Source organism: Rhinatrema bivittatum, chromosome 1, assembly GCF_901001135.1.
Source record: "Rhinatrema bivittatum chromosome 1, aRhiBiv1.1, whole genome shotgun sequence".
Classification (NCBI taxonomy): Eukaryota; Metazoa; Chordata; class Amphibia; order Gymnophiona; family Rhinatrematidae; genus Rhinatrema; species Rhinatrema bivittatum.
This window is the reverse complement of record NC_042615.1, coordinates 666785626-666811084: the sequence shown is the minus strand read 5'-3', so window position 1 is coordinate 666811084 and position 25459 is coordinate 666785626. Positions and strand designations below refer to the sequence as shown.

General features: G+C 45.0%; 1 protein-coding gene across 3 annotated transcripts in view; it reads right to left on the bottom strand.

Moving 5' to 3' along the window:
* TMEM161B (transmembrane protein 161B) overlaps positions 1–25459 on the bottom strand; it is a 248632-nt gene that overhangs the window by 66309 nt on the left and 156864 nt on the right. For all 3 annotated transcript variants that reach the window (XM_029573644.1, XM_029573628.1, XM_029573636.1), the window contains exons 8-9: positions 14712–14852; positions 5891–6004 (exon numbers count right to left, since the gene is read on the bottom strand). In XM_029573644.1, the coding sequence (XP_029429504.1) occupies positions 5891–6004; positions 14712–14852 (255 nt within the window). The remainder of the gene's footprint in view (positions 1–5890; positions 6005–14711; positions 14853–25459) is intronic.

Here is a 25459-nt window from a genome sequence, read left to right as displayed (position 1 = left end):
GAAAGAAGGTGAGAAAAAGTCTTCAGAGCATAGCAGATGGCTCGCAGCTCTAGGTAGTTGATTTGTAGATGACTCTGCTGGGGACATGATCTTTGGGTCCACACCTCTACAGCAGAGGCACAAGTAAACAGTCACTTGATTCAGTGGAACATGCACAGAGAGACCAACTTTTAGCATCATTGGATTCATCCATTACTGCAGGGATCTTTTCATCCCAGTGGTCAAAGAGTGGAGGAGTAGCTTAGTGGTTAGGGCAGTGGGCTACGAACCAGGAGACCAGGGTTAGAGTCCCACTGTCGCTCCTTGTGACCTTGGGCAAGTCACTTTACCCTCCATTGCCTCAGGTACAAACTTAGATTGTAAGCTCTCTGAGGATAGGGAAAAACCTACAGTACCTGAATGTAATCCACTTTGAAGTGCTGAAAAAAGTGCAAAAAATGGAATATAAATAAAGAGATATGGTGGGATAATGGCTTATAAGAGTTGATCCCATTGACTCTGGAGGCCCCAATTTTCTTCCCACTTCTATAGATGAATCAGGTGAACCTAATGCACCACAGAAGCTATGTGTCTGAGAAGGACCAGGACCAACCTTGTTACGCTTGATCCTGTTGAAGGAAAATCATCTTAGTAGGCCCATCAGCATTGCAGCGCTTTCACCCGGAGAAAAAAAAAATTCTCTCAAGCAAGTCTATTCAGGCTCCTATGAACGGAATTCTTTAAGACAGAACAAGGCTTGACTTGGCAAAGTTAACCAGAAATCCCAGGGACTGGCGCAGTTGTATTATGTTCTTGAGTGACTCCAGAGCTTCTGACTAATTGTCCAGGCATAGGAACATGCAAACTCCCTGCCAATGAAGCTGCCCTGACACTATCGCAAAAAAAACATTTTCTGAATACCCTTGGGGCCACAGAGAGACTAAAAGGGAGCTCATTGTATATTGATAGCATTCATCCTTCACCACAAATCTGAAGAACCTATGATGGCCAGTGTGAATGGGGATGTGTGCATAAGCATCCTTCAGATGCAGAATACAAATCCAAACCCTTGGTTGAAAGAAACAGGGAAGCTTAACCCTGTATTATCATTCCAGCTTACAGGTCACTGGCAGGCATATCATCAGTGTTTGTTACATCTGCAGAAGCTTGTGAACCAGAAAAGCTGCAGATCTACTGGAGGTTGAAAGGAACTGAAAAAACCTGAAAATTTCTTCTCGGGTCCTTTTCTTTCCTGAGCCTGACAGTGTCTTTACCAACTTATCCAAGAACCTGGAGTAGCAGAGATCCTCTGGAGAACAAGTTCGCTGAGGCAACTCAAGCAGGGGTCTTCATCCTCTCCTGGCCACGGTGTGGGGGTAGGGGACACTAACCCATGGTAGAGACAAGGATAAGGGTGACTGGGAGGAGACTTCTGCTGTTTTGAAGGTAAATATTTGGTAAGAATTCAGAATGGAAAGAGTCCACTTTACCCTTTTCCAACTCATGATGGTTGAGGAGAATCCATCACCTTGTAATGAGGAGTTATTGCTAACTCTGGAAGCTCTTGTGGACACACAAGCATTGATGTGAGAACTTGGGAGGCCCCATTTTGTGGACAACATTTCTCCGTCTTGGACAGGAGAGGTTCTAATTTCTCTCTCTGGTCTCCAGGCATTAAGGACAGAAAGAAATTCTTTACTAGCTCCAACAGCTAGGGCAGGCGGGCTGCCCCATTGCCCACACATCCCCTTCCCCATGCTGGGGAGCCCTCTGCACAGGAATTGGAGGAGAAACACTTTCTTCAGAAACCCAGATCAGTTCATCACCCTAAGGGTAGTTGGAATAGCCATGGAAGAGCTTTGTGCTGTGGTAGCTCTGTCTACTGCTATAGCGGCTGGCTTGAGGCATTCAACATAGTTTGCATTAACACTTCCCTTTGAATGGCGTGCTAGTCCATGGACAGTGCTGGCTGCACCTCCTGCCATGCCATAACCTCAGTGTTGAGACTCCTGGCTTTATGTGTCTAAGCACTTGGCTCTGCTACAACTGATGCCTTGGCATGCCATGCTGAGTGGGACTGAGCCATAAAGGGTGAACTCTTTGCAGAGGTCAAGGACAGCGCCCTTGTTTCAAACAAATGATTATGTCATAGGAATCTTCCACACCATAAAGGAAGAAGGGACCTGTAACAATGAGACTATCTTCCACCTTGACATCAAGGAGAGAAATGCTCCAGTTGAGCTTCATGATGATAGTGCTGATTCTTTGGCTCTGAGGAGGATGGCCTCCAAAGGGTCCTTCACATTGCTTGGGCACTTTTCTAGGTGCTTTGTCTGGTGCTACTGGCTTCTGCGCCATGATCAACCCTCTGACCTGAGGTGAATACAGGAGCCAGCGCCACATAAGTGAACCTTCCCTTGCATGCAAGGTCAAAGTAGTGAAGAATCATTTTAATTCCTTGCTTCGAGAGCCTAACGCTGCCTCAGTTCTAGATAAGATGTAGCTCAGTTGTTCAACCCTGTGTCAAGGCTTGGGGTTCTTTCCTTCCGGCATCTTTCTAAAGGTCTCCATCTTCCAAATGCATCGCTGCTGAACCCTGAGGGACACCCAACCACAACTGTAGCAGTTGGAAGGGTCATGGCCCAGGCTCAGGCAGCGATAGCATGTGTATCTGTATTTGACATTGGTGCCACATATACAGAGTGTGAGCTTCTTGGCCTTGGACTTCTCCATGCTTATCTCTCTCTTTTTTTCAAATTTAGAACTGAAAAGTTCTGCTTCAGGAGCTACTGAGGCAGCAGCAAGAAAACAGAAAGCAACAAGATAGTAACAATGCATAAGACCAAAAGCTTAAAAAAATTATTTATTTATTTATTTATCTAACATTTTTCTATACCGAACTTCATGACAAGCTTCATATCAGACCAGTTTACATGGAACTTAGGGATTAACTAAAAAGATAACCATATAACAGGAAGGCCGAGGCGCAGTTACAAATAACAGGGAGAAAGAACTTGGGGGCTAGAGTAGCCTGGAAATAAAAGGACAGAAAAAACTAGTGGCTGAGAAAGTATGTCTATGCTGTGGTTGGACCGGGCATTTTAGCCGAATGGTTGAGACTGAACGAGAGTGCTGTTGAAATCTTAGAACTTAAGGGTAGGCTTGGAGGAAAAGCCAAGTCTTGAGTTTTTTTCGGAAGGTTAGCAGGCAGGGTTCCAGTCTTAGATCAGTCGGCAGGTTGTTCCAGATGGTGGGGCCCGCTGAGGAGAATGCCCGTTCTTTGGTGGAGGTTAGACGAGTGGATTTAGTTGGGGGGACTTGAAGGGTTCCTTTGTGTGCCTCTCCGATGGGTCTTGCAGATGTGTATAGTTTGAATGGGAACTGAAGGTCTAGAGGTAGTTGGTTGTGGATGGATTTGTGGATTATGGTGAGTGCTTTGTGCAATATTCTGTATTTGATAGGTAGCCAGTGTAGGTTTCTAAGTATAGGAGTGATATGAGTTCTCCAGTTGGTGTTGGTTAAGATCCTGGCTGCTGAGTTCTGGAGCATCTGTAGAGGTTTGGTGGCAGAGATCGGGAGTCCTAAGAGGAGAGTGTTACAATAGTCCGTTTTGGAGAACAGTGTTTGAGAGAGATAGGTCTGTGCAATAGCTCAGACAAAAAAACTGAGGGGTTCATGAGGGAGTGCACGAGGGAACTCCTGTGCATGCTCAGTAAAATTTTACTGAGTCCTGAGAACTGGGTTTGTGTCGACACCCACATGTTATGGCTAATTCATGCCCGTTTGTCGATGCAGAAATTTAATCTTTTGGCATAAGAGGCATAATTATAAAATAGTGCATGCAAACAAATATGCAGCCTTCTTTTGGCCAACCTCTGCATAAAACTTTAATTTGGCCCTTTATATGCAATATAGCATTCTCCATGTTTTCCCTGCTCACAAAATTTTGTTCAAAACAGACAGGAATTTCAGAAAAAAAAAAATTTCCAAATAGGGACTATCTTTAACATCCTATACCCTGCTACATTACGGACACTGCCCTACAAAAGTTTTATAGGATCCTGAAGAGAGTCAGAAACTTAACTCAGCTCAACATTCAGGATGTAACTATCAAACTGCACTACCCAGGATCTCAATCAGTGATCTTTATTAATTTTTAAGAAGGGGCCACTTCGAATTCAAAGGGCCTGGAAAAGGGCTAACATATTTCCTTGCACAGGGCCATGAGCCAATAACATTTGTGCGACCATGCTCTCTCTTTCTCTATCAACACTGTCTCCAGTCTCTCTCAAATTTCTCCAACCATCCCCAACAGCCTTCCTCTCTCTCAACCCCTACCTTCCATACAGAGCAGTTGCAGACTTATTTCAATCTCCTCATGGCAGAAGCAGCAGCAGCCTCTAAACCCGCCCACTGCAGCAGTGTCCTCTGATTCCCCAACCCCCATCCCTACTGTGGCAGCCTCTGAACCCCTACCCCCCACACAGCAGCAGTCTCTCTCAATCCACCTTCCTTTCACCCTGCAGCAGCCTTACTGTGATCCACCCCAGGGAGAGTATAGAAGGCTGGCTGTGGCACAGGATCAACAGTGCCTTCTCTTGACTTGGCGCACTAGACATTACATCACTGGCAACACTGCCAAGTCCTCCCTGCCTCCCTCTCTGCTGCTCTTTTGCTAGTGTGGATCCACTAAGAACTTTTCTTAGCATCACTAGCCTGGGCTGGAAATTTCCTCTGTGTCTCATAATGGGGTAAAACTGCAAAAAAAGGACCGCTTTAGGGTTCCACAGGAGTCGCCACTGGCTCCCGGGCCATTATCTTGAAGAACAGTGATCTAAATGAAGCCTTGTGGCATCATATGCAATCAGAATGGCCAGAGAATAGATGCAGGCTAGGATCTGGCTAGATATTCATGAACTTTTATTAACTCATAACAGAAAAACAAGTCTGCATATCTTCGCAACTTATAAACAAAGATTAATACCACAATTTAATGTCTGTCTGTCTTGGTCTTTCCTAAGTTTCTTCCCATTTCCCCATGGACCTCCTGGGCCTAATTAAACACTTTCTCAGGGTCCTTCTGCCGGATCATGATTCCCTTGCTGTCTGGAACTTAAAGTAGACAGGGCCAGATCTCTGGATCAAGTCTCTTCAGATATTTTGAGGTTTTCTTGTGTATATCCCTTTAAGAAGCCTTTTAAGTGCAACAGCCTCTGATCTGCAGCCACTAGGCTTGCCAATTCTCTAAATGCATGTTTGTTCTGCCCAATGCTGAACTAAATGCAATGAAATGAGATATACTATTTTATATAGACTATTTCATGACTTTCATTTTCATAATTAAACTGTTTACAAGCTATTATACATCCTCAATAACTGGCTATTTGAACCAAATTAAAAAATTATGAAAACACAGTCAAAGAATTGTTGAAAAATGACCTCTTAAGAAATATCACTTCTATAAACATCTGTATATCAACATTTTGGGGTATTCAATTCCTACCTTGATTGTTTAGTATATGCTCCTGTTGTAATCATCAAGAATGGGTTTAGCTCAGGGGTAGTCTGGTCTGGTTTTCAGGCTATCCACAATAAATATTCATTAGCTACCTCTATATACATTTGTTTTAGGGAGGAACCAAGTCAATTTGCATATTTTAGATACCTGAAAACTAGGCCCAGTTGTGGCACTTTGTAGAAGCATATGAATACACATTCTTATAGTGGAACCTAGTAGCTCAGAGTAACAAAGGTAGCTAGCTCTATAGGGAGCAGAAACCTGTATTCTGAACACATCACTACTTTATGTATGAACCGTGATGTAAGACAAAACGCAGAAAAATTTGTTAAGACATTGTAGAGACATGAATAATCTCTGAATGCAAAAACTGGAAACAAAAAAATCACTTACAAAGGTACGCTCTCCTTCCCCAGAGGTGGGTGCATAATGTAGTCCTTGGTAATTGGTTTTACCCACAGAAGAACCATAAGTAAAGGTGCTAAAAAGTTAATATGAAGCAAAGTCCTAAAAATCAAAAACAGAAACAGATAAAATACATATAATATGCTAGTTTATAGAAACCACTGGACATTCAAATCTAGTAGTGGCAAAACAAAAAAGATACTGAAATAAAATAAGCCCATAACATACAAAACTGCACTGTTTCTATTCTACTATTAACTGCTCATACAAAATCAGTATGTTGATCTCCTATCCAGGGAGGAAGAGAGTTGGTTTTCAATTGCATGTCCATGGCATTTTTCTCAGGTGGGGAAGTATGTGACATTTGCAGTCCACAAGAGGGGGATCAAAAGATACAGACAGATGAGCAATTAAACAGCATGACAGAGAAACTCTCAGGGAGAAAGAGATAATAAAATAGTTTGTCTGAAGAAAGAGAAGAGCCCTGGGAATTGGAGCATGAGGAAGAGGAATGCTTATGGTTTCCAAACCACATCCCAAGGCTTTCACAGGAAATGAGAAGAGAAGATGAGGACAGCTGGGAGAGGTAGGCAGAGATCATACATGGATAGAATTTGGATGGAGTTTGGATTTTGTTTGAGTGTGAATATTGCTAATGCTTCTTTCTGAAGGTGGACCAATAAAGCCAGTGAATAAGGGAATAGAGACAGTGAGTGTGATGTTTCCTAAACAGGTGTGGGGAAATGAGCAAAGCCAGGGAAGGCCTTTCATGATAGTTCATGCTTGTTCTTTGTCAGTAGTACATATCAATGGCAAAGGTGAATGTATGAGTTTGCTTTTATAAACTGTGATTAAAGGTTTAAAATCCTTGCATGTTTAAAAGTGTTAAACACCTCATCACATGGCCAAAAACAAAATAATCTCTAAATAAGATAAAGCATCTTAAAAAGACAGGAAAATTAGTTTCTTACCTGATAATTTTCGTTCCTGTAGTACCAAGGATCAGTCTAGACTGCTGGGTTATGCCTCCCCTCCAGCAGATGGAGTCAGAGAAAAGCTGAAAAGCACCCCCTAGATATACTGGTGTGCCACCTGCGATCCCTCAGTATATGAATATCAAAGCAGAAGGAAATAGACCAACACTCCCGCCAATAAACCAACCACTGACCAGATCAAGCAGTAACCTTACTTAATGACAGAAAAAACCCAACTTTATCATACTAAATATGAAATAACAGCAACACAACTTACCGTATAACGTGCATCATGTTTGAAAACAGACTCTGCAGCTTGCTGAAAACAGATAGAACCATGAGCGGACTCTCCGTAACCTGTCTTGAGCGGGCATCTGGACTGATCCTTGGTACTACAGGAACGAAAATTATCAGGTAAGAAACTAATTTTCCTTTCCCTGTACATACCAGGATCAGTCCAGACTGCTGGGATGTACCCGAGCCGACCTAAATGGGGTGGGACCCCGAGAGGCCGCTCTAAGAACGCTACTCCCAAAGGACTCAGTCTGTGGCCCGCGAACATCCAAGCAATAATGCCTAGCAAACGTGTGCAAGGATTTCCAAGTGGCCGCTCTACAAATCTCCTGACAAGACACCAGCTGGTGTTCAGCCCACGCCGCCTGCGAACGCAGAGAGTGAGCCTTAAGCCCTTCCGGAACAGCCTTACCTTGTCCAATATACGTGGACGCAATCGCGCTCTTCAACCAACGAGCGACGGTCGCCTTGGAGGCCTGAAGACCCTTCTTAGGCCCGTACCATAAGACAAATAAATGATCCGACCGTCGAAATTCATTAGTAACCTCCAAGTACCTTAGGAGTACTCTCCGTACATCCAGACGCCGCAACTCTCTACCATGAGGCGAATGAAGCTCCTCCTCAGAAAAGAAAGGCAACTCCACCGTCTGATTAACATGAAAAGACGATACCACCTTGGGCAAAAAAGAAGGCACCGTGCGCAGGGAAATACTGGCCTCTGTTATCCTCAAAAACGGCTCCCTGCACGACAGGGCTTGAAGCTCTGAAATGCGACGTGCAGACGAAATGGCTACCAAAAACACCGTCTTAAGAGTCAAATCTTTCAGGGTAGCCGATCGAATAGACTCAAAGGGGGCCGCGCACAGACCTTTGAGGACCAAATTTAAACTCCAGGACGGACACGGCACTCTTACCGGGGGACGCAAATTTTTAACCCCCTGCAAAAAACGAGCCACATCTGGATGGCATGCCAGAGAACAGCCGTCAACCTGACCCCTCAGACAACCAAGAGCCGCCACCTGAACCCGCAGAGAGTTATAAGCCAACCCTTTCTTCAAACCCTCCTGCAGGAATGTAAGGATGTGACCTATCAAGGCTCTGCGGGGAGAAAGCCATAGCTCACTACACCAAATGTCAAAGACTTTCCAAACCCTAGCATAAGTCAGGGTAGTGGAGGATCGACGCTCCCTAAGGAGAGTAGATATCACTGCATCTGGATACCCCTTCTTTCGGAGTTGTCTCCGCTCATAAGCCAAGCCGCCAGACAGAATCGATCCGCTCAATCGAAAAATACCGGGCCTTGCCGAAGGAGATTCTGTAGATGACCTAGACGCAGAGGGCCGTCTATTGCCAGGTTGACGAGATCCGCGAACCACGGGCGCCTTGGCCACTCCAGAGCCACTAGAATCACCCGACCTTGGTGATGCTCTGTGCGGCGCAATATTCTCCCCACCAGGGGCCACGGTGGAAAAACAAAACAGAATGCGAGGAGGCCACGGAAGCGCAAGTGCATCCACTCCTTCCGGGCCAAGCTCCCTTTGACGACTGAAGAAGCGTTCCGCCTTGGCGTTTAGCCGGGTGGCCATCAGGACCATGTACGGGACTCCCCATCGATGAATGATGAGCTGCATTGCTTCCGCAGACAACTCCCACTTCCCTGGATCCAGAAGTTGTCGACTGAGAAAATCCGCCTGAACGTTGGCCGTGCCTGCTATGTGGGTGGCCGCGAGACGTGATAAGTGGTGTTCCGCCCACGCCATCAACAACTGCGCTTCGGCCGCCACCTGACGACTTTTGGTGCCTCCTTGTCTGTTTATGTAAGCCACCGTGGTGGCGTTGTCCGATAGAATGCGCACCGCGCGATGATCCACCAATGGAAGCAATTGTCGTAAGGCTAGACGCACCGCCCAGGTCTCCAGACGATTGATGGACCACCAGGTTTGCTGAGAGGACCACTTGCCCTGAACCGCTCGGGTCTGACATACAGCTCCCCAACCAGACAGGCTGGCATCCGTCGTCACGACTATCCAAGGCGGGGGCTCCAAGTCCACTCCCTGTAACAGATGGTCCTGGCTCAACCACCAATCGAGACTCGACATGGCCGGTTCCAGCAATGGAAGCGACATGTCGTACTCCTCGGACAAGGGGTCCCAGCGAGAAAGAAGCACTCTCTGTAAAGGCCGCATATGTGCAAAGGCCCAGGGCACCATGTCTATAGTAGAAGCCATATGCCCAATGACTTGTAAATAATCCCAGGCCATAGGCAGGGGCAGGTCTAATAAATTGCGCACATGCGTCATGAGATTGACCATCCTTTGATGTGGTAGGAAAACTTTACCCACCGAGGTATCGAATCTGGCCGAGGAATTCCAATTGCTGAGTCAGCTCCAAATGGCTCTTTGCAAAACTGACTATCCAACCGAGGTTCTGAAGCTGATCCACCACTATCTGAACCGCGTGCTTGCAGGCAGCCTCCGACTTCGCCCTGATGAGCCAATAGTCTACGTAGGGATGGACCAATATCCCGTGCCGACGGAGAAATGCTGCCACTACTACCAGCACCTTGGTGAAAACTCTGGGGTCAGTCGCCAACCCGAAGGGGAGGGTGCAGAACTGAAAATGATCCCCCAGCACCGAAAAACCTCAGGAACCGCTGGTGCTGTGCTTGGATTCCGATGTGAAGATATGCCTCCATCAGATCCAAAGAAGCCAAATATTCTCCCTTGTGGACGGCCGCAATAACAGACCTGAGCGTTTCCATACGAAACCTTGGCACGCGCAACGCCTTGTTGACCTGCTTCAAGTCCAGGATCGGTCTGAAAGTGCCTTCCTTCTTTGGAACCACGAAGTAAATGGAATACCGACCCGTCCGACGTTCCGCCGACGGCACCGGAATCACCGCTCCTAGGGCTCTTAGACGATCCAACGTCTGCGCGATTACCAGCTGCTTCTCCGGAGGCCCGCAAGGTGACACCAGAAACACATCCCGGAGCGGACAAGCAAAATCCAACGCGTAACCGCGACCTACGACGTCCAAAACCCACTGATCTGAAGTTATCTTGACCCACTCCTCCCAAAATAGGGACAACCGACCCCCGATGCGAGGAAGGGAGGAATGGGCCTGCGCACCTTCATTAGGCAGCTTTATTTGGGGTAAAGCTCTGAGAGGAGCCCGACCTCTGAGGCTGCCTGCCACGAAAGGAAGGAGTCCAAGACTGCGACCGTGAAGCCTGCTGCTTTTGGGGGAAAGGAGCACCCCTCCCCATGCGGTACCTACGCTGTCCTCTGAAGCGTCCTCTAGAGTTACCGAAAGATCGTGTCTGCCGGTACTTGTCCTCGGGCAATTTATAAATCTTGTTCTCCCCCAAGTCCTTGATGAGCTGGTCCAACTCATCTCCAAACAACAATTTCCCCCTGAACGGGAAGGAACCCAGACGGGACTTGGAGGAAGCATCCGCCGCCCAACATCGAAACCAGAACAGCCTCCTGGTGGAGACAGCCGCCGACATAGTGCGAGCAGAAGTCCTTAAAAGATCATATAAGGCATCTGCCGTGTAGGCAACAGCCGCCTCCACACAGTTAGCTTGCTGCGCCTCCGCTGGTGGAAGCTCTTGGGCCGTAAGTAATTGCTGGACCCAGCGGAGGGTGGCCCTCTGCACTAGGCTACTGCATACCGCCGCATGGAGCCCTAGCACTGCAACCTCAAAAATGCGCTTTAAAATGACCTCCAACTTCCGATCCTGGGGATCCTTGAGGGCTATGCCCCCAGTCACAGGAATGGTAGTATGCTTTATTACGGCCGTGACTGCGGAATCAACCTTGGGAATTTTGAGAAGGTCCAAGGACTCTGGCGGTAGGGGATATAACTTATCCATAGCCCTACTAACACACAGTGAAGCCTCTGGTACTTCCCATTCCTTGGAAACAAGCTGCAATAGCTTAGGGTGGAAGGGAAAGGTCCCTGGGGGGGGTCCTTAAGCCCTGCCAATGCTACATCCCCCAGGGAAGTATCATATTCTTGACTGGGTTGCTGCAAACTCCAGTTCCTGCAAAACATGGGAGATAAGATAAGTGAGCTCGTCCTTACCAAAAATTCGGAGGACTTGAGGATCATCTCCCTCTACGGCCATCTGACCGTCTAAATCAGCCCCCACACTGGCATCAGGGAGCTCCGGGGCGAAATCCGGATCCGGAGCTGCTGGTACCCTTGCACCCCCCCCCCCCCCCCCCGCGGACGGGGGTATTCCTTTCCCGCCTTCTCCTGGTCCGGGACCGACCTGGGAATTTTCGGTGGAGAAGGCCCGGGGACCTCCGAAGCTGCCTGCGCCTCTAGATAAGCCTTGTGCATAAGGAGCACAAATTGAGGAGAGAAAGGCTCTGAGCGCTTCAGCACGGCTCCCGCGGGTCGGATGGGGGGAGGGTCGCTTTTATCCGGCGAGGCCTGCGGACTTAAATTCGGAGGCGAGGGAGGAGGGGAACCCCCCCCTCCGATGCAGCCGAGTCCGACGGCAGCAATCTCAAAATGGCCGCCGCCTCCTTTCCTCCGGGAGGCGGGACCGAAGACCGCGTGGCAACACCCCTCTTCGGCCGCGATGAAGAAGCAGAGCTGCGGGCAGCGCTCGGCCCCCGAGAGGGTCCCTCGCCCCCGGGAAGACATCAGGAGCAGAGACCCTCTCGGGAGAGTCGCGCCCCCGCCCCCCCCCACAGGCCATGCAGGCTGAAGAACGCCGCATCCTGAGGCTGACGACTTTCGCGCCAAAAATCGCTGCCTGAAGAAGCGCCGCACTGGGTGAACCAGCCACCCCCTCCGGAGGCCCGGGCTTAATTAAGGCAGGCCGGGGCTAAGATTGACACGATGCCTGCCTCCAACAGGCCTTACACTGCTCCGTTGTTTGCTCCGCTGTTTGCTCCGTTGCTCCGCTGTTTGCTCCGTTATTATTATTTATTTATTTATTTTTTTAGCTTCTCAGAGAAATAAAGCTGTCTCCACAATCGAGCCCCTTCAGAGGAGAACCTCTGGAATATATTAAATGCGGGGAGGGGGGACCGGCCCACCGGTAAACTCTCCCCCTTGCCCACTGGGACTATCTAGCTCCGGGAACTGTGACAGAGGGCCATGCCCTTCCAGGCTGCCTGCAATCCTGTCTCCTCGCAGCGCTGAGCAGTGTAACACCCAACAGAAACCTAGCTAATCCTTATCACTATGATCTATAATCTATTTCTTTTTTTTTTTTTTTAGAAAGAAATTAACCAATTGATCTAGTCAGGGTTATAACAATAACAATAAAACCAAATGGAAGAAACCTGGATAGATAAAAATTTAGAAGGATCAGGACCGCAGGTTATGCCTCTCAATCTGCTGGAGTCAGAGAAAATACTGAGGGATCGCAGGTGGCACACCAGTATATCTAGGGGGTGCTTTTCAGCTTTTCTCTGACTCTATCTGCTGGAGAGGAGGCATAACCCAGCAGTCTGGACTGATCCTGGTACGTACAGGGAACCAATGTTTACTAACAAGTTATACTGTGACCTACTGAAAATAGTCTTCCATCAATTTTACTCTGAGTACCTTGGGTCAACGTTGCTTGACATGAGGATTGAAGCTGTTCAAGACCCCCATAACTGTTTTGTACCTAGTCAGTTTAAGACAGCTCTAGCTATAACAGTGATGCTTGCCAGGGATTCCAGAAATTTAGAGGAGAAAAGTAAAAGTTGATCCTTCTCATGTTCCACAATCTCCAAGAAGGCATCATTCTGATAGTTAGAAATGACTCCTTCTGGCTAGATTCATAATATTGGGAGTTAATAAAATAATCACAAGTCACTATCCAAAGAAATAAGAGCAACAGCAACCAAAAAATGTGAAGTGTATTTTTGAACAGAATGTCTTAACTCCAGCAGAATAATCAAGTCACAGTACAGAGCTCAGTAACCATCTTCTTCAAGAAGAGAGAAAGGATTGGATAAGTTCTTGGAGGAGAAGTCCATAACCTGCTATTAATTAAATTGACTTAGAAAAATAGCCACTGCTATTACTAGCAACGGTAACATGAAATAGACTAGTTTTTGGGTACTTGCCAGGTTCTTATGGCCTGGATTGGCCACTGTTGGAAACAGGATGCTGGGCTTGATGGACCCTTGGTCTGACCCAGTATGGCATGTTCTTATGTTCTTAAGGAAAGTTAGGAAGTTGGTTGGCTGTTTTATATTATTCAATAATAGCTCAGACCGTTCAACAGTAAATGTGACATGATTCAATGTATAAACTTGAAGACTAAAGGACAATAACAATCACTAGTATATCTTTAAAGAGGAATTCATTTTGTTCAATTCAAAGCGCCAGTGAGGTTTAAATGCTTCAGAAATGGATGTCATGCTAAAATACAGCAGTAAGCACACAAAGACAGAAAACGACAGTATGGACTAGCTAGTCTGCCCATCCACCCAACTAATTTAGCTTTAAAATTATCATTCCCTCAGAGATCCACTGTGCTTATCTCATGCTTTCTTGAATTCATATACTATTTTTGTCTCTACTGCCTCTAATGGGAGGCTGTTCCATGCATCCACTACCCTCTCTGTAAAGAAATATTTCCTTAGATTATTCCCGAGTCTATCCCTTTCACCCTCAACCTATGACACCCCCCCCCCCTCGTTCTAGAGCCTCCACTCCTTTGAAAGAGGGTCACCTTCTCGTCATGGAAACATTGGAGGTATTTAAATGTCTCTATCATATTTCCCCTCCTATCTCATTTTCTTCTAGGACAGGGCTGGCCAACTCCAGTCTTGAGAGCTACAAGCACGTTTTCAGGATATCCACAATGAATATACATGACATAGATTACCATACTGTACAATGGAGACAGTGCATGCAAATCTATCTCATGCATATTTGTAAATATCCTGAAAACCTGGCCTATTTGTGGCTCTTGAGGACTGGAGTTGGCCAGCCCTGCTTTACAATATACATATTTAGATTTTTAAGCCTGTCCTCAAATGCTTCAGAATAAAGACCACAGACCATTTTAGTAGACACTCTCTGGACCATCTCCAACCAATTTATATTCTTTTGAATCCTTTTGCATATTCACAAAATAAATTCAAAAGTAGTTCCTTTGTGATTTGGAGGCTTTTATTCTAAGGGATGTTCAGCCTAACTGCGTATCACGTCTACCAGGCACCCACTGTGGAAGCCATATAGCCAACATCAGGCTTCATAATGACTTGGAGCACTAATAGAAAGTTAACTGAGCTATCTCAGCATGTGCCACGCTTCAAATCATGGAGAATATAGAACTTTTAAATTAAAAGTTTAAATACATATAATGTAACTGCCCCATATGCCCTTGCAGAGATTTTTAACCATGCTGAGTAAGCAAAGTTGAAGCAACTCCTTTGAATTCATTTGCACCAAAGAAGCTTACCAAGTAAAAAGGACAGTGTGATTTGCACTTTTATAACTCTTGGTGCAAATCACTTTTCTATAAGCCAGGGTATGCAGGAAAACGTCCATAAATGTAACTGTATATATATTTCCTTACTGTGTTATTTTCTCAGTTGCTAAATTCAGGGCGTCCAGGTGCATCTGAGCTAGTCGCAAGCCAGGGAATGTAAAAAATGCACCAATAAGAGCACAAAGTACAGCCAGGAACAATTTGAAAGTCAACTTGGAGACAGGGCCCCTAAGAAAAAAAAAACAAAAAACAAAAACACCACAAAGTTAAAGATAATATAATAACCATGTTTTAAGTTTTTTTTCTTTTAAGTAAAACTCAATTACTAGGTCTAAATAGCTGGTCTAACATCTTTCTCCCTCAGCAGCTGACAGCAGAGCCTACTGTGAAAAAAACCGAGGCACAAACTGAGACAGGAGAAAACTGAGATAAGAAGAGGGAACTGCTTTTGTTTGCTTTTTTTTTTTATCTTCTCTGGCGTCTTGTGACACACCCCCTGGTGACGTCAGCTCTCTTTACTTTCAAATTAAGTTCTAAACAGAGGCGTCGCACGCCGAAGGAGCACGACAAAGGGGCTTACCCCTTTGTGCACCCCTTCGTGCAACTCAGAGTGCATAGTTTATTTTTTATAGTTTATTGTCTAATATTAGTATAAATGTTTGTAGTTCTTTGTTAATTTTTAGATTTAGTTATATTCAATAGCTTTTCTATTATTGCATGCTCAATCATTATATTTTATCTACTTACATAATATTATGCTTTTCCCCGCATTCTGTCAACTTAATATACCCTATCTTACATTGCATAGGATACCTCCTTATTACAATCAGAATGTTTACCCCATTCACCCAATATACAACCAATGGCTGTTCCCCAAACAGATATCACATAATATATTTTCTAAAGCTGTACCTAGAAGACTTATTCCCATACCCACTTCTCGAAATTTACAAGTAACCAACTTCTCTCTCCTCTCCCTCCTTCTTCTAAATATTCATTTCTTAGCCAAAAAAATCCCCATTCTCAATGATCTTCTAATTGATCAACGCCCAGATCTAGTGTGCCTTACAGAATCTTGGTTAAAAAAAATCTGATATTACACTTATTAATCAATTACCTACTAATCTTTATAATATTTTCTCCAGTCCTAGACCAAAAAAAAAGAGGTGGTGGACTCTTGTTTTTATCTGCTAAAAAATTAAAATTTAGATCAGTCCCAATTAACTCCTTGTTACCCACTGAAATAAACCTATTCAAATCTAAATCTCTACAACTTTTACTAGTGTATGCTCCTCCAGGTTGTCTTAATAAAAATCCAGATGCACTTATTGATGCGATTCCCAGGGTTATGGTGAAGATGAGCTCTCCTCCCCACAGGAACGCTTGGGAGGATTCATGATTGCCACCAGAATGCCCCTTCTCCTGGCACCGGCATCAACCTGATGCCGATGCATCTTAATCCTTCTTTGGTGCCTTCAGGGCTAGCGCAGCTCCTGGTTCTCTCAATTTCAATGTCTATTGGCCAGACTAAAATCTACTAAAGAGTTTATGGGCGGTTCTACTGGAACAATATTTTCTAAGGATCACAACCTCACTGAGGGAGCAGCCTGAAATGTCATGATTGGCCCCTAGGATAAGCACCTACTAATCAGAGACATGATAGACCTAACCCAATCGTGCAGGGAGCATGTAGCTAGGCTATCAAAAAGATAACAGATTAAAATAGTTGCCCACTGACCAAACTATGAGAAAGCGTTATTAATCAGCCTATTGGAAACCATTTTATCTCAGATGCACCTGTAGTACTTTTAGCTTGTACAGGCTTCCCCCATTTCATCAGAGATCACAGCCACAGCAGACCCAATCTCAAGGACGGGATTGCTCCCAGCAGACATCAAAGCCACTGCAGACTTCTAGTCAAAAACCCCAACAGTCTTTTTGAGTCTGAACAGGCCACAGCTACAAGTACCTGTGGGTGGACGCCTTGTTTCATTTGTTCAGGAGTGGGGTCAGATCACATCAGATCGTTGGGTCTGCAACATCATCAAGAAAGGCTACCGCCTAAACTTTCATTCAATTACTACATTACCGCACCTTGCTCCACAATCACAAGGGAAAATAGATGTTCCCCTCCTCCATCAGGAAGCCCAATCGCTAATTCATCAATGGGCGATTCAAGTGCTGCCACATCATTGGCAGCTCCAGGGATTTTTTATTACCAATTCTTCCTCATTTAGTTAAGATCCCGCTCATCTTGGATTTCTTGCAGGATGGGTTAAAATAAAGGGTTGACCCTTAATTCCTTGAAGGTATTGGTAGCGGCTTTTACCTGTTTCAGGGGCTATGTGAATGGTGAATCCTTATCGCTTCATCCTGATGCGGCTTGTTTCTTGAGGGGAGTGAAATATCTTCGTCCTACCTTGCAGTTACTGGTTCCTTTGTGGAGTTTTAGCCTGATGTTGGATTTCTTGGCAGGTCCTACATTTTGACTGCTGTGTAGCCTTTCCTGCAACTGAAGAATTGAAGTACCTTCACACTGCGAAAAGCTGCCAGCAGGTCTAGAAATGGGAGGCCCCAGTGATCTACTATCAGCTGTAAAGCTTTGTCTGATACTACCCATTCTCCTGGGTCCAGACTCTCCCTACTGAGAAATTCTGCTCTTACATTGTCTTTTCATGCAATGTGCAAGGCTGAGATCTCCTGAGGATGCATTTCCGCTCATTCAGAAATTGGCCTCTCTCCTGTGAAACTTGTTGGCTCTTGGTTCCTCCCTGCTGATTGATGTTGCGTTACCTGACATTATTCAGACCGCTCAACCCTGCAGCTGCCCTGTAAGCATGCCAACCAGACCATCTGAGCTTCCAGCTGATTAATGCTCCAGAGAGATTCCTCTGGATTCCAGCACCCTTGCACCATTATTTCCTGACAGTGAGCTCCCCAACCTTGGAGGCTTGCATCTATCATGGGTACCAACCAGTCGAGCGACGTCAGGGAGATTCCCCTTCTCAGATGATCCACTTGCAACCACCACAGGAAGTGAGAGTAGACTTCCATCAGCAGGCGGAGCCGAACTGAATAATCCTGAGACCACAGGTTCCATCGAGACAGAAGGGAATGCTGAAGTGGACGCATATACACCCTCACCCACGGTACTACTTCCAAGGTTGCAGCCATCAACCTGAGCGCTTGAAGATAGGACCACACTGTTGGGTGTATAGTGCTTACCAAGAGATGCATGTGAACCTCAACTTTCGAATACAAGCTTCCAGAAGAAAAAAAAACACAACAAACTTTGCTCTGCTTCATGTGAAACCGCAGACCCAGATACTCTGACTGAGATAGCTGAAGACTACTTTTGGCTAGGTTCGCCATCCAACTGACCTCCTGTAACTAGATCACCTTGCAGGTCACCAGATGGCTCTCTTCCAGAGACTTGGCGTGAATCAACCAGTCATCTAAATACGGGTGCCCAAGAATCCCATCCTTTCTCAGTTCCGCTGCCACCACTACACCTTAACCTTGGAAAACGTTCTGGGAGTGGTGGCTAGACCAAAAGGCAGCACCCGAAACTTATAATGGCACTCAGTTATTACTGAGCGCAATGTTTGCATACGAAAATGAGTCACCCGCAAATGATGGTTGACCCTGTTGAGATCCAGGACAGGACAAAAGGAGCCCTCCTTCTTGGCCACAACCAAATAGACGGAATATCGACCCGTATTTTCTTGACACATGGAACTGGATCCACAGCCCTCAAACTGAGAAGCCTTGACAATGTACACTCCACCACCTGCTTCTTCTGCAGGGAGTGGCAGGGAGACACCATGAACACATCCCGAGGAACAATGCAAAACTTCAGCGCACATCCTTCTCGTATCACTTCCAGGATTCACTGATCCGATGTGATCTCAACCCACCTCTTATAAAAGACACAGAGGCGTCCCCCCTAACTCTTGTTCCTGGGGATGGGTCGGCAAACTTTCATTGGGAAGCTGTCCTACCTGAGCCTGGCTGTCTGGGACGAAAGGACTGAGATTTTTTTTTTTTTTTAAAATTTTCTCTTTATTCACTTTTCAAAAATTACATCAAGAAATCCATCTCGACATCGGTATACATGGCTTTCATAGTTTTCAAGAAATATTATAACTTAAGTACACATTCTAAGTCCACTATATAGACTCCAAGTTTAGCAATTTATCCATTACTATTAACATATATATAGGAAGAAAAAAAATAAACCTAAACACATAGCATCGGCAGGTGCTACTAATATAGTTATGAGGTGGAACATTCTCAGACATATCTAGGGGTTCATTCACATTCACACTGCAACTTTATCACTCAGAAACTGCCTTCATTGCAAAGGTACAAAAAACAGGAAAGATTTATCTTTAAATTTTACATAACACTTGGATGGGAATTTAAGTAAAAATGATGCCCCTATCTGTAACACCTGAAAACTAAGCAACAAAAATTGCCTTCTTTTCTGGGTGGTTTTAGAGACATCTGGATATTCTCTAACTTGCATTCCTATAAAATTAATCGACTGTGCTTGAAGAAAAGCTTCAACACCCATTCTTTGTCCATCTCCAGTGCAAATGTAACTCAGTGTTGCAGGCACAGCCTGAGCCTGATCTGTCTCCAAGAAATCTGTAAGATTAACCCCAATTTCTATTTCTTTTTCCCCTCCTCTTGCTCCCAACAGTTGCTCATTATCTCGCTGCATTATTCTACTAGATTCTCCTCTTCTATTTTCTCTCACTGGTATATAAAATACCCGAAGAAGTGGTGGAACTTGGTCTTGTCTCACTTTCAATATTTCTTGTAGGTATTTGTTAAACATGTCTCTTGGCAATATATGTGGAATTTTGGGGAAATTCACTAAGTGCAAGTTTTTATTTTTTTAGAATATTCTCCATATTTTCAATTTTACTTAACAATACCAAATTATCTTTTACCATTAGCTCATGCTTAACTTTAAAAGAATCCAAAAGTGGTAATCTCTCAGAGTCATGTTGCTGCAGCACTTTAACAGTATTTTCCAGCATTTTAATGCAGACCTCATAGTCTTGCATTTTAGCTACGAGAGGCTCAGTTTGTTTAAATTTCCAAGTCCCTCCATTGCTTCCCACAATGACTCCAACGTTATTTGACTTGGTTTTTGCAAGGAAAAAGGAGAATTACTCAAGCTTATCTGTTATGGTGTGGATGAGCTTCCCGGAATACTCAGTCCCGTTAAACCTCTGGGCTGCCGATGGCTGCGTTCAGCCCTATAGGTCGATCTCCCATGCTGTCCTCTCCCGAAATGAGACTCTCTGCTCGGCTAATTCCAGTAGCAACTTCGGCCAACGGTGTTTCTGGGTCTCCATCCGGGTCTCGCAGCATCGCAAGGTTCTTCTGTGCCTTCCTCATCATCGGGGATAAGGCGGTTCAGAGTCCGGCAGGGAACTCGCATCCTCCAACTCAGTTCCCTGCTCTCGCGACTCACCTCCTGATGTCCAAGCACCTCGAAGGACGTGGACATCCATCGGGCCTGTCTTCAGCGTCTCAAGGAGAGCCCCAGGGATAGCTTTCTCCCTGGCCCGCCTTTTCCTAACCGAATGGGGCACTTGATCAGGAAATCTTAAAGAAAATATCCTCACGTAAGAGCTCCACTCTCACGATGCTAACACTCCAGTGCCATCTTGGAGTCTCGAAAGGACTGAGTTCTGCCAAAAAGCCGTATTCTCTGTAAAGTCATTTCTCTGTAGAGACAAAAATGATTGGAACCTCTGAGATGACCCCTCATAGCAAAGGGGCACGGCAACTGCTTCTTATCCTCTGGCGTCCAGGGAACCAGAGATTTGCCCCACTTACTGAACTGAATCTCCAATTCACTCCCAAACAAGAGCAAATCTTTAAAGGGCAATTTCATAAGGCTAGCTTTCGATGTTGCATCAGCTGACCAATTTCTCAACCATAACTGGCATCTGGCCGCTATTACCGATCACGCCTCTGGCCAAGGTACGGACCAAATCGCAGCCCGCATCTACTAAGAAGATGGCAGTGTGTTCTATAACTGCTCTGGAAGTCACTCCAGAGTCATCAACCTCCTGAGAGAAAAGCAATCAAGATTGAGCTACCAGGGAACAACAGAAAGCTATCTGCAAGGTCACTGCCACTGCTTCAAATGCTTAAGGATGGCCTCAATTCTCCCATCATGCACATCCTTCAATGCCGCTCCTCCCTCTACAGGAATAGTCGTCCGCTTAGAGACAGCACAGACAAGCACATCCACTTTCGGGAAACGCAAATACTCTCTTGCCACTGGATCCTGGGGGAATAGACTTTCCAAGGTCCAACCTCCTTTAAAATTTGCCTCCAGGGCACCCAATTCAAGATCAATCAATTCTTGAATGGCCTCCATAACTGGGAAAAAGCAAGAGGTTTTATGCAAAGAAACTAAAAAAAATGTTTGTCTCAGACATGGCATTTGCCCCAGGAACTCCCAGCATCTTCGATGTCTGGGAAATCTGGGCTGGCAATTCATCTCTTGTGAAAGAAAAGCAACATAGTCCTAAACAGTTCTAATCCTGGAGAAATTTCACCATCCTCTAGAGTCATGATCTGCCTCATCATCAGTACCCCCCCAGATTCCTGTCAGGGACACCTGCTGCTCAAGGAGCACCTTGGCGCTTAAATGCAGTACCAGAAGAGGGAGATGTCACTGCCTGAGGAACTGAGCTGACAGGAGTGGGCAGGATTGAGGACTGCGTCTGAGCAAGGCTTGCAATCCTTGAGAAAATTCTATCCAAGAGAGGCAGAAGGATCTATGCCAAAACCAGGAGGCACTTGTGCAGCACCCATTGAGCTACCGTCCCCTGCTGAGGAACCAGTCCAGGGAGTTCCAAGGTCAGGCGACCCTCCTGTCATATCCTTAACCAGTTGTAACAGAGGGAGTGTGAAAAAAGTTTAATGTCTTCAGGAAACTCCAAGAAATGTTATAACTTCAAAATGTTTATTCAAAAAGAACTCCAAATTCAAATGATACAGAAATAAAGTTATTGAATCCCCCAGATTGTGGCTATATGCTTAACCAGGCCATCATCAGGCTGGGAGGACCCAGGCTTAAGTAACATCAAATGAAAATTCCCCCTGAGCTTCTAAGCAGTGCTGGAATAAGTTAGAGGGCACTCTAAGCTGAGATGCCCGAATATGACAGGCAGCACAGAGGGAAAGGCACTTAATTTTCTTAGCCACCGATGCCATTAATCCGTCAAAAGCTCAACAGGTAGCTGAAGATGTGTGTCCAGCTGAGTTCCGCTGAAAAAATGTATGAGCACAAATTTTATGCGCAGAAAATTTAAGCATCCCAAGTTGTGTGTGCCAAAAAGCTATGCGCACTGTCACTGCGCCAAACCTTGGTGCACAACACATATGTGTGAGAATGTGTGCATAGGTCGCGTGCACAATTCGGACGCAGAGCAGAACGTACTTGCATGCACTGACTTTTTTTTTTTTATAATTTTATTTTTATTGCATTTCACATTTTTACACGAACATTTATTTGTGGGAGAAACCAGAGGTATAATAAGGAAATAATATAACCTACTACATACATCATCCTCTACAATTCACAAAGGTAATATAATATTATACCCCTTTATTATAAGTAATCTTAGGGGGGTGGATACTTATTCAATTATTATGAACGAATAACAAGAAATAAGGTAGCCTATACGAATAACAAGAAATGAGGTAGCCTATACTTTGCCTATCTGCACTGATTTTATCATTTAGGGTGTAAACCTAAAAAGAATCGCAATTGTGATGGTTCAAAAAATACATAAGTAGAGTCATGAAACTTTACAAAGCATTTACATGGGTAACGCAAAATATACTTAGAACAAATTGTCAAAGCCTCAGTTCTCATGCTTAAAATTTTTTTTCTTCTTTCTTTGGTAACCCTGGTGATATCCGAGTACACAAAGTACAGTAAAGCCATAATTTTTGACCGTAGAATAACACTGATCTATTGTGGAAAAACAGCCTAAGTATATTATTTTTCTCACTAACAAATGCAAAAGTCACTAGTAGTACTCCTCTTCTAGTAACCTCATCTTCCTGAGAAAGTTTCAGCAATTCTGTAATGTTTAGCTGCTGTTGATTCTCCACATTTCCTTGGGTATTCTCCATGGGCTTCTGAGGCAAATAGTACGCCTTTGTTATTAAAGGAACAGCTTCAGACGGAATTTTCAGAATCTTAATCAAATAATTCTTAAACAGATCCATTGCAGAAATCTATCGAATAACAGAAATCTGTCGAATAACAGTTTTCTATTTTCTCAATTTTTTTTACTTTGAATATTTTCTAGTTGTATCAAATTCTGCTGATGTTTTTCGACCACATTTATTCTTTCTACTATATTCATTTTCTTTTCTTGCTCAGAAATCCTTTCTTCATTATTAACACTGCGTTCATTCATATCCAAGTAAGATCTAGTTAAGGTAACAATAGCTGATTCAATTGAGGCTAAAGTTTCCCAAATCGATTCCATCGTTATTTTGGTTGGTTTAACAAGAAAAGAACCTAATACCGGCAATAGCTCATCCCTTCTCGTTGCATCAGTGTCAGTGTCCCGTGTATAATCCAGCGCTGGAACAGCAGATCTGGTGTTCTCCATCGTCGAGGGCACATAAGTTCCAATCTGGGGCTCCAAAGTCCCTCCATTAGGTAAAATCTTTTGATCCCCTTCTCTCAAAGCTCCTGTTGAGCTCCAAGCTCTTTAGGACTGGCCGGGAGAACTAAGCCAACAGCCTCACACGCTGCTCTCAAACACTGGGGTGGGGACGGCATCTCAGGTGCTCTGGGACTTAGCGAGATCTCATCAACCTTAGGGGAAGACATACGCTCCATGTCTCCTCCCTCTGCGGTCCTCGCTCCCGACTCATTCGGCGTCGAGGAGAAGAAAGTCTCAATACAAGGTTGTTTAAGATCCAAACTTTCCGAAACCACCATGAGGCATGGAAAAATTGCAGGAAAATCAGAAACTCCAGGCAATATGCACCGAGGTAATAGCGAGACTCTTTTCCAACTCCTTACTCAGTCGTCATCTTGGCTCTACCCCCTCGCACTGATGATTCTGAAGTGGGCAGCCGAATGCACAAAAAAAGCATGTGAAAACACCGCCACGTCCTACCACGCAGCGCATAAAAAAAGAAATCTAACAGCGGGATTAGCCGACCCAGTCCGCTCAACCTACCAGGCTGCCCAGTTCCCTTAACTCCCTAGGGAGTGGGAATAAACATCAGGGCGGTGCACCAAGCTTGGAGACCAGAGGAAGTCCTAAACTAACCTCTCAACTCTTTCTATGTTTCTTTCTTTTCTTGAGTTTTTTTAAATGTACCTGATCTCAACCTTCCCGGCCGAGTACAGAGACAGTCTCTGGCTGTGGGGGAGGAGAGGGCATATACCGTCACCAGCATGCTTGGCTTCCTGTACCTGCTACCTTTCAGCTGCTTAATTCAGCTAAGACCACGCTGGCCTACAACCAGCTACCGGACCAAGGCACTCATCTGAGGGACCACAGAAATCACCTCAGGAATTCTCAAATGGGGGAGGGACCATTAGGTATCACCACAAGACAGCATGGTAATCCAAATCTCCAATTAATTTTCCTCTAAATCTGAAGCAATCCCTAGTAGGGAAATGCACATCCACTGACTGCTGGAGACAGAGATTACTGGTAGGCTGATGTCACTGCAAGAGTATATATACTTTGACATCAGTTTGCTCCGTCTCCCCCTGCTGGTAGAGGTGCATAACCCACTGGTTCTGGATTTATCTGTCTGGACGCCAAGAAATGGTATATATCAAAGTTTGGTTCCATTATAGTGAGATTATGCTGAATGTTAACTTACAGCCCTGTAATCCCACTGCTCCTTTAACCCTCATGTTCATATGGCTTGAAATACTCCCAAGTTAACTAAACAACAAAATAAATAAATATAACAGCTATAACTTTTGACTATCATGCACCCAGAATAAACAGCCACTTCATGTTCAGAGTTCCTCTAATGCCAAGTTTCCAGTATTAGTGCTTCTTGAAGAACTGAATGAGCCTCGCTGTGTTTCTGTCCATGGCTCTATTGCTCAAAGTAGCTCATGTGCTGTCCAAACCTGCATCCGCCTTCTTACCTACCATGACCTCCTCCTGAAGACCGAGGAATCACTGCACACATTGGTCACCGACTCAAAAATATAATGCTTGTTCTCTAGCACCTTCAGCTTAGCTCGGTAAAACATGGCAAACTTGAGACTAGGTTTCTGCAGTTCTCTCTTAAGTCCTGAAAACCTGTTTTCTATAAAAGATATCTTTCTGTTCTAGTTTAGTCCATGATTCTAATTTTGTCAGTGTAATGATGCAATTGCATTATTACTGTGTGAGGATGACTATTTGGGCCTGGAATTTGGGCCAACACCTGGTAAGCACACACTGTCTTAATGAGGTCAGCTGTATTTTCTAGGTCCAAAACCTGAGGAATCCACTTTTTAAAAAAGGAAACAGGATCAGACCCCTTTTCTCTCTCTGGGAAGTCCACCGACTGTATTTTCTTCTGGCATCCTCTATTTTCAGTATTATTATTTTTGGTGAGTTCAGATACCTTTCTAAGAAATCTACCTTTTTGTGGGGAGTCTGTCAGCAAATCTCTTAATTCCTCCATGCGGTTTATAGTGGCATTGATCCAGGAAGAGTTTTCCTGCCATCAACTCTGCCACTTTATCAATCACGACCCCTAATTTAGAATTTATATTAGCTGTCAGTTTGCCCAAAAAAACTTCAAACATTTTTTTG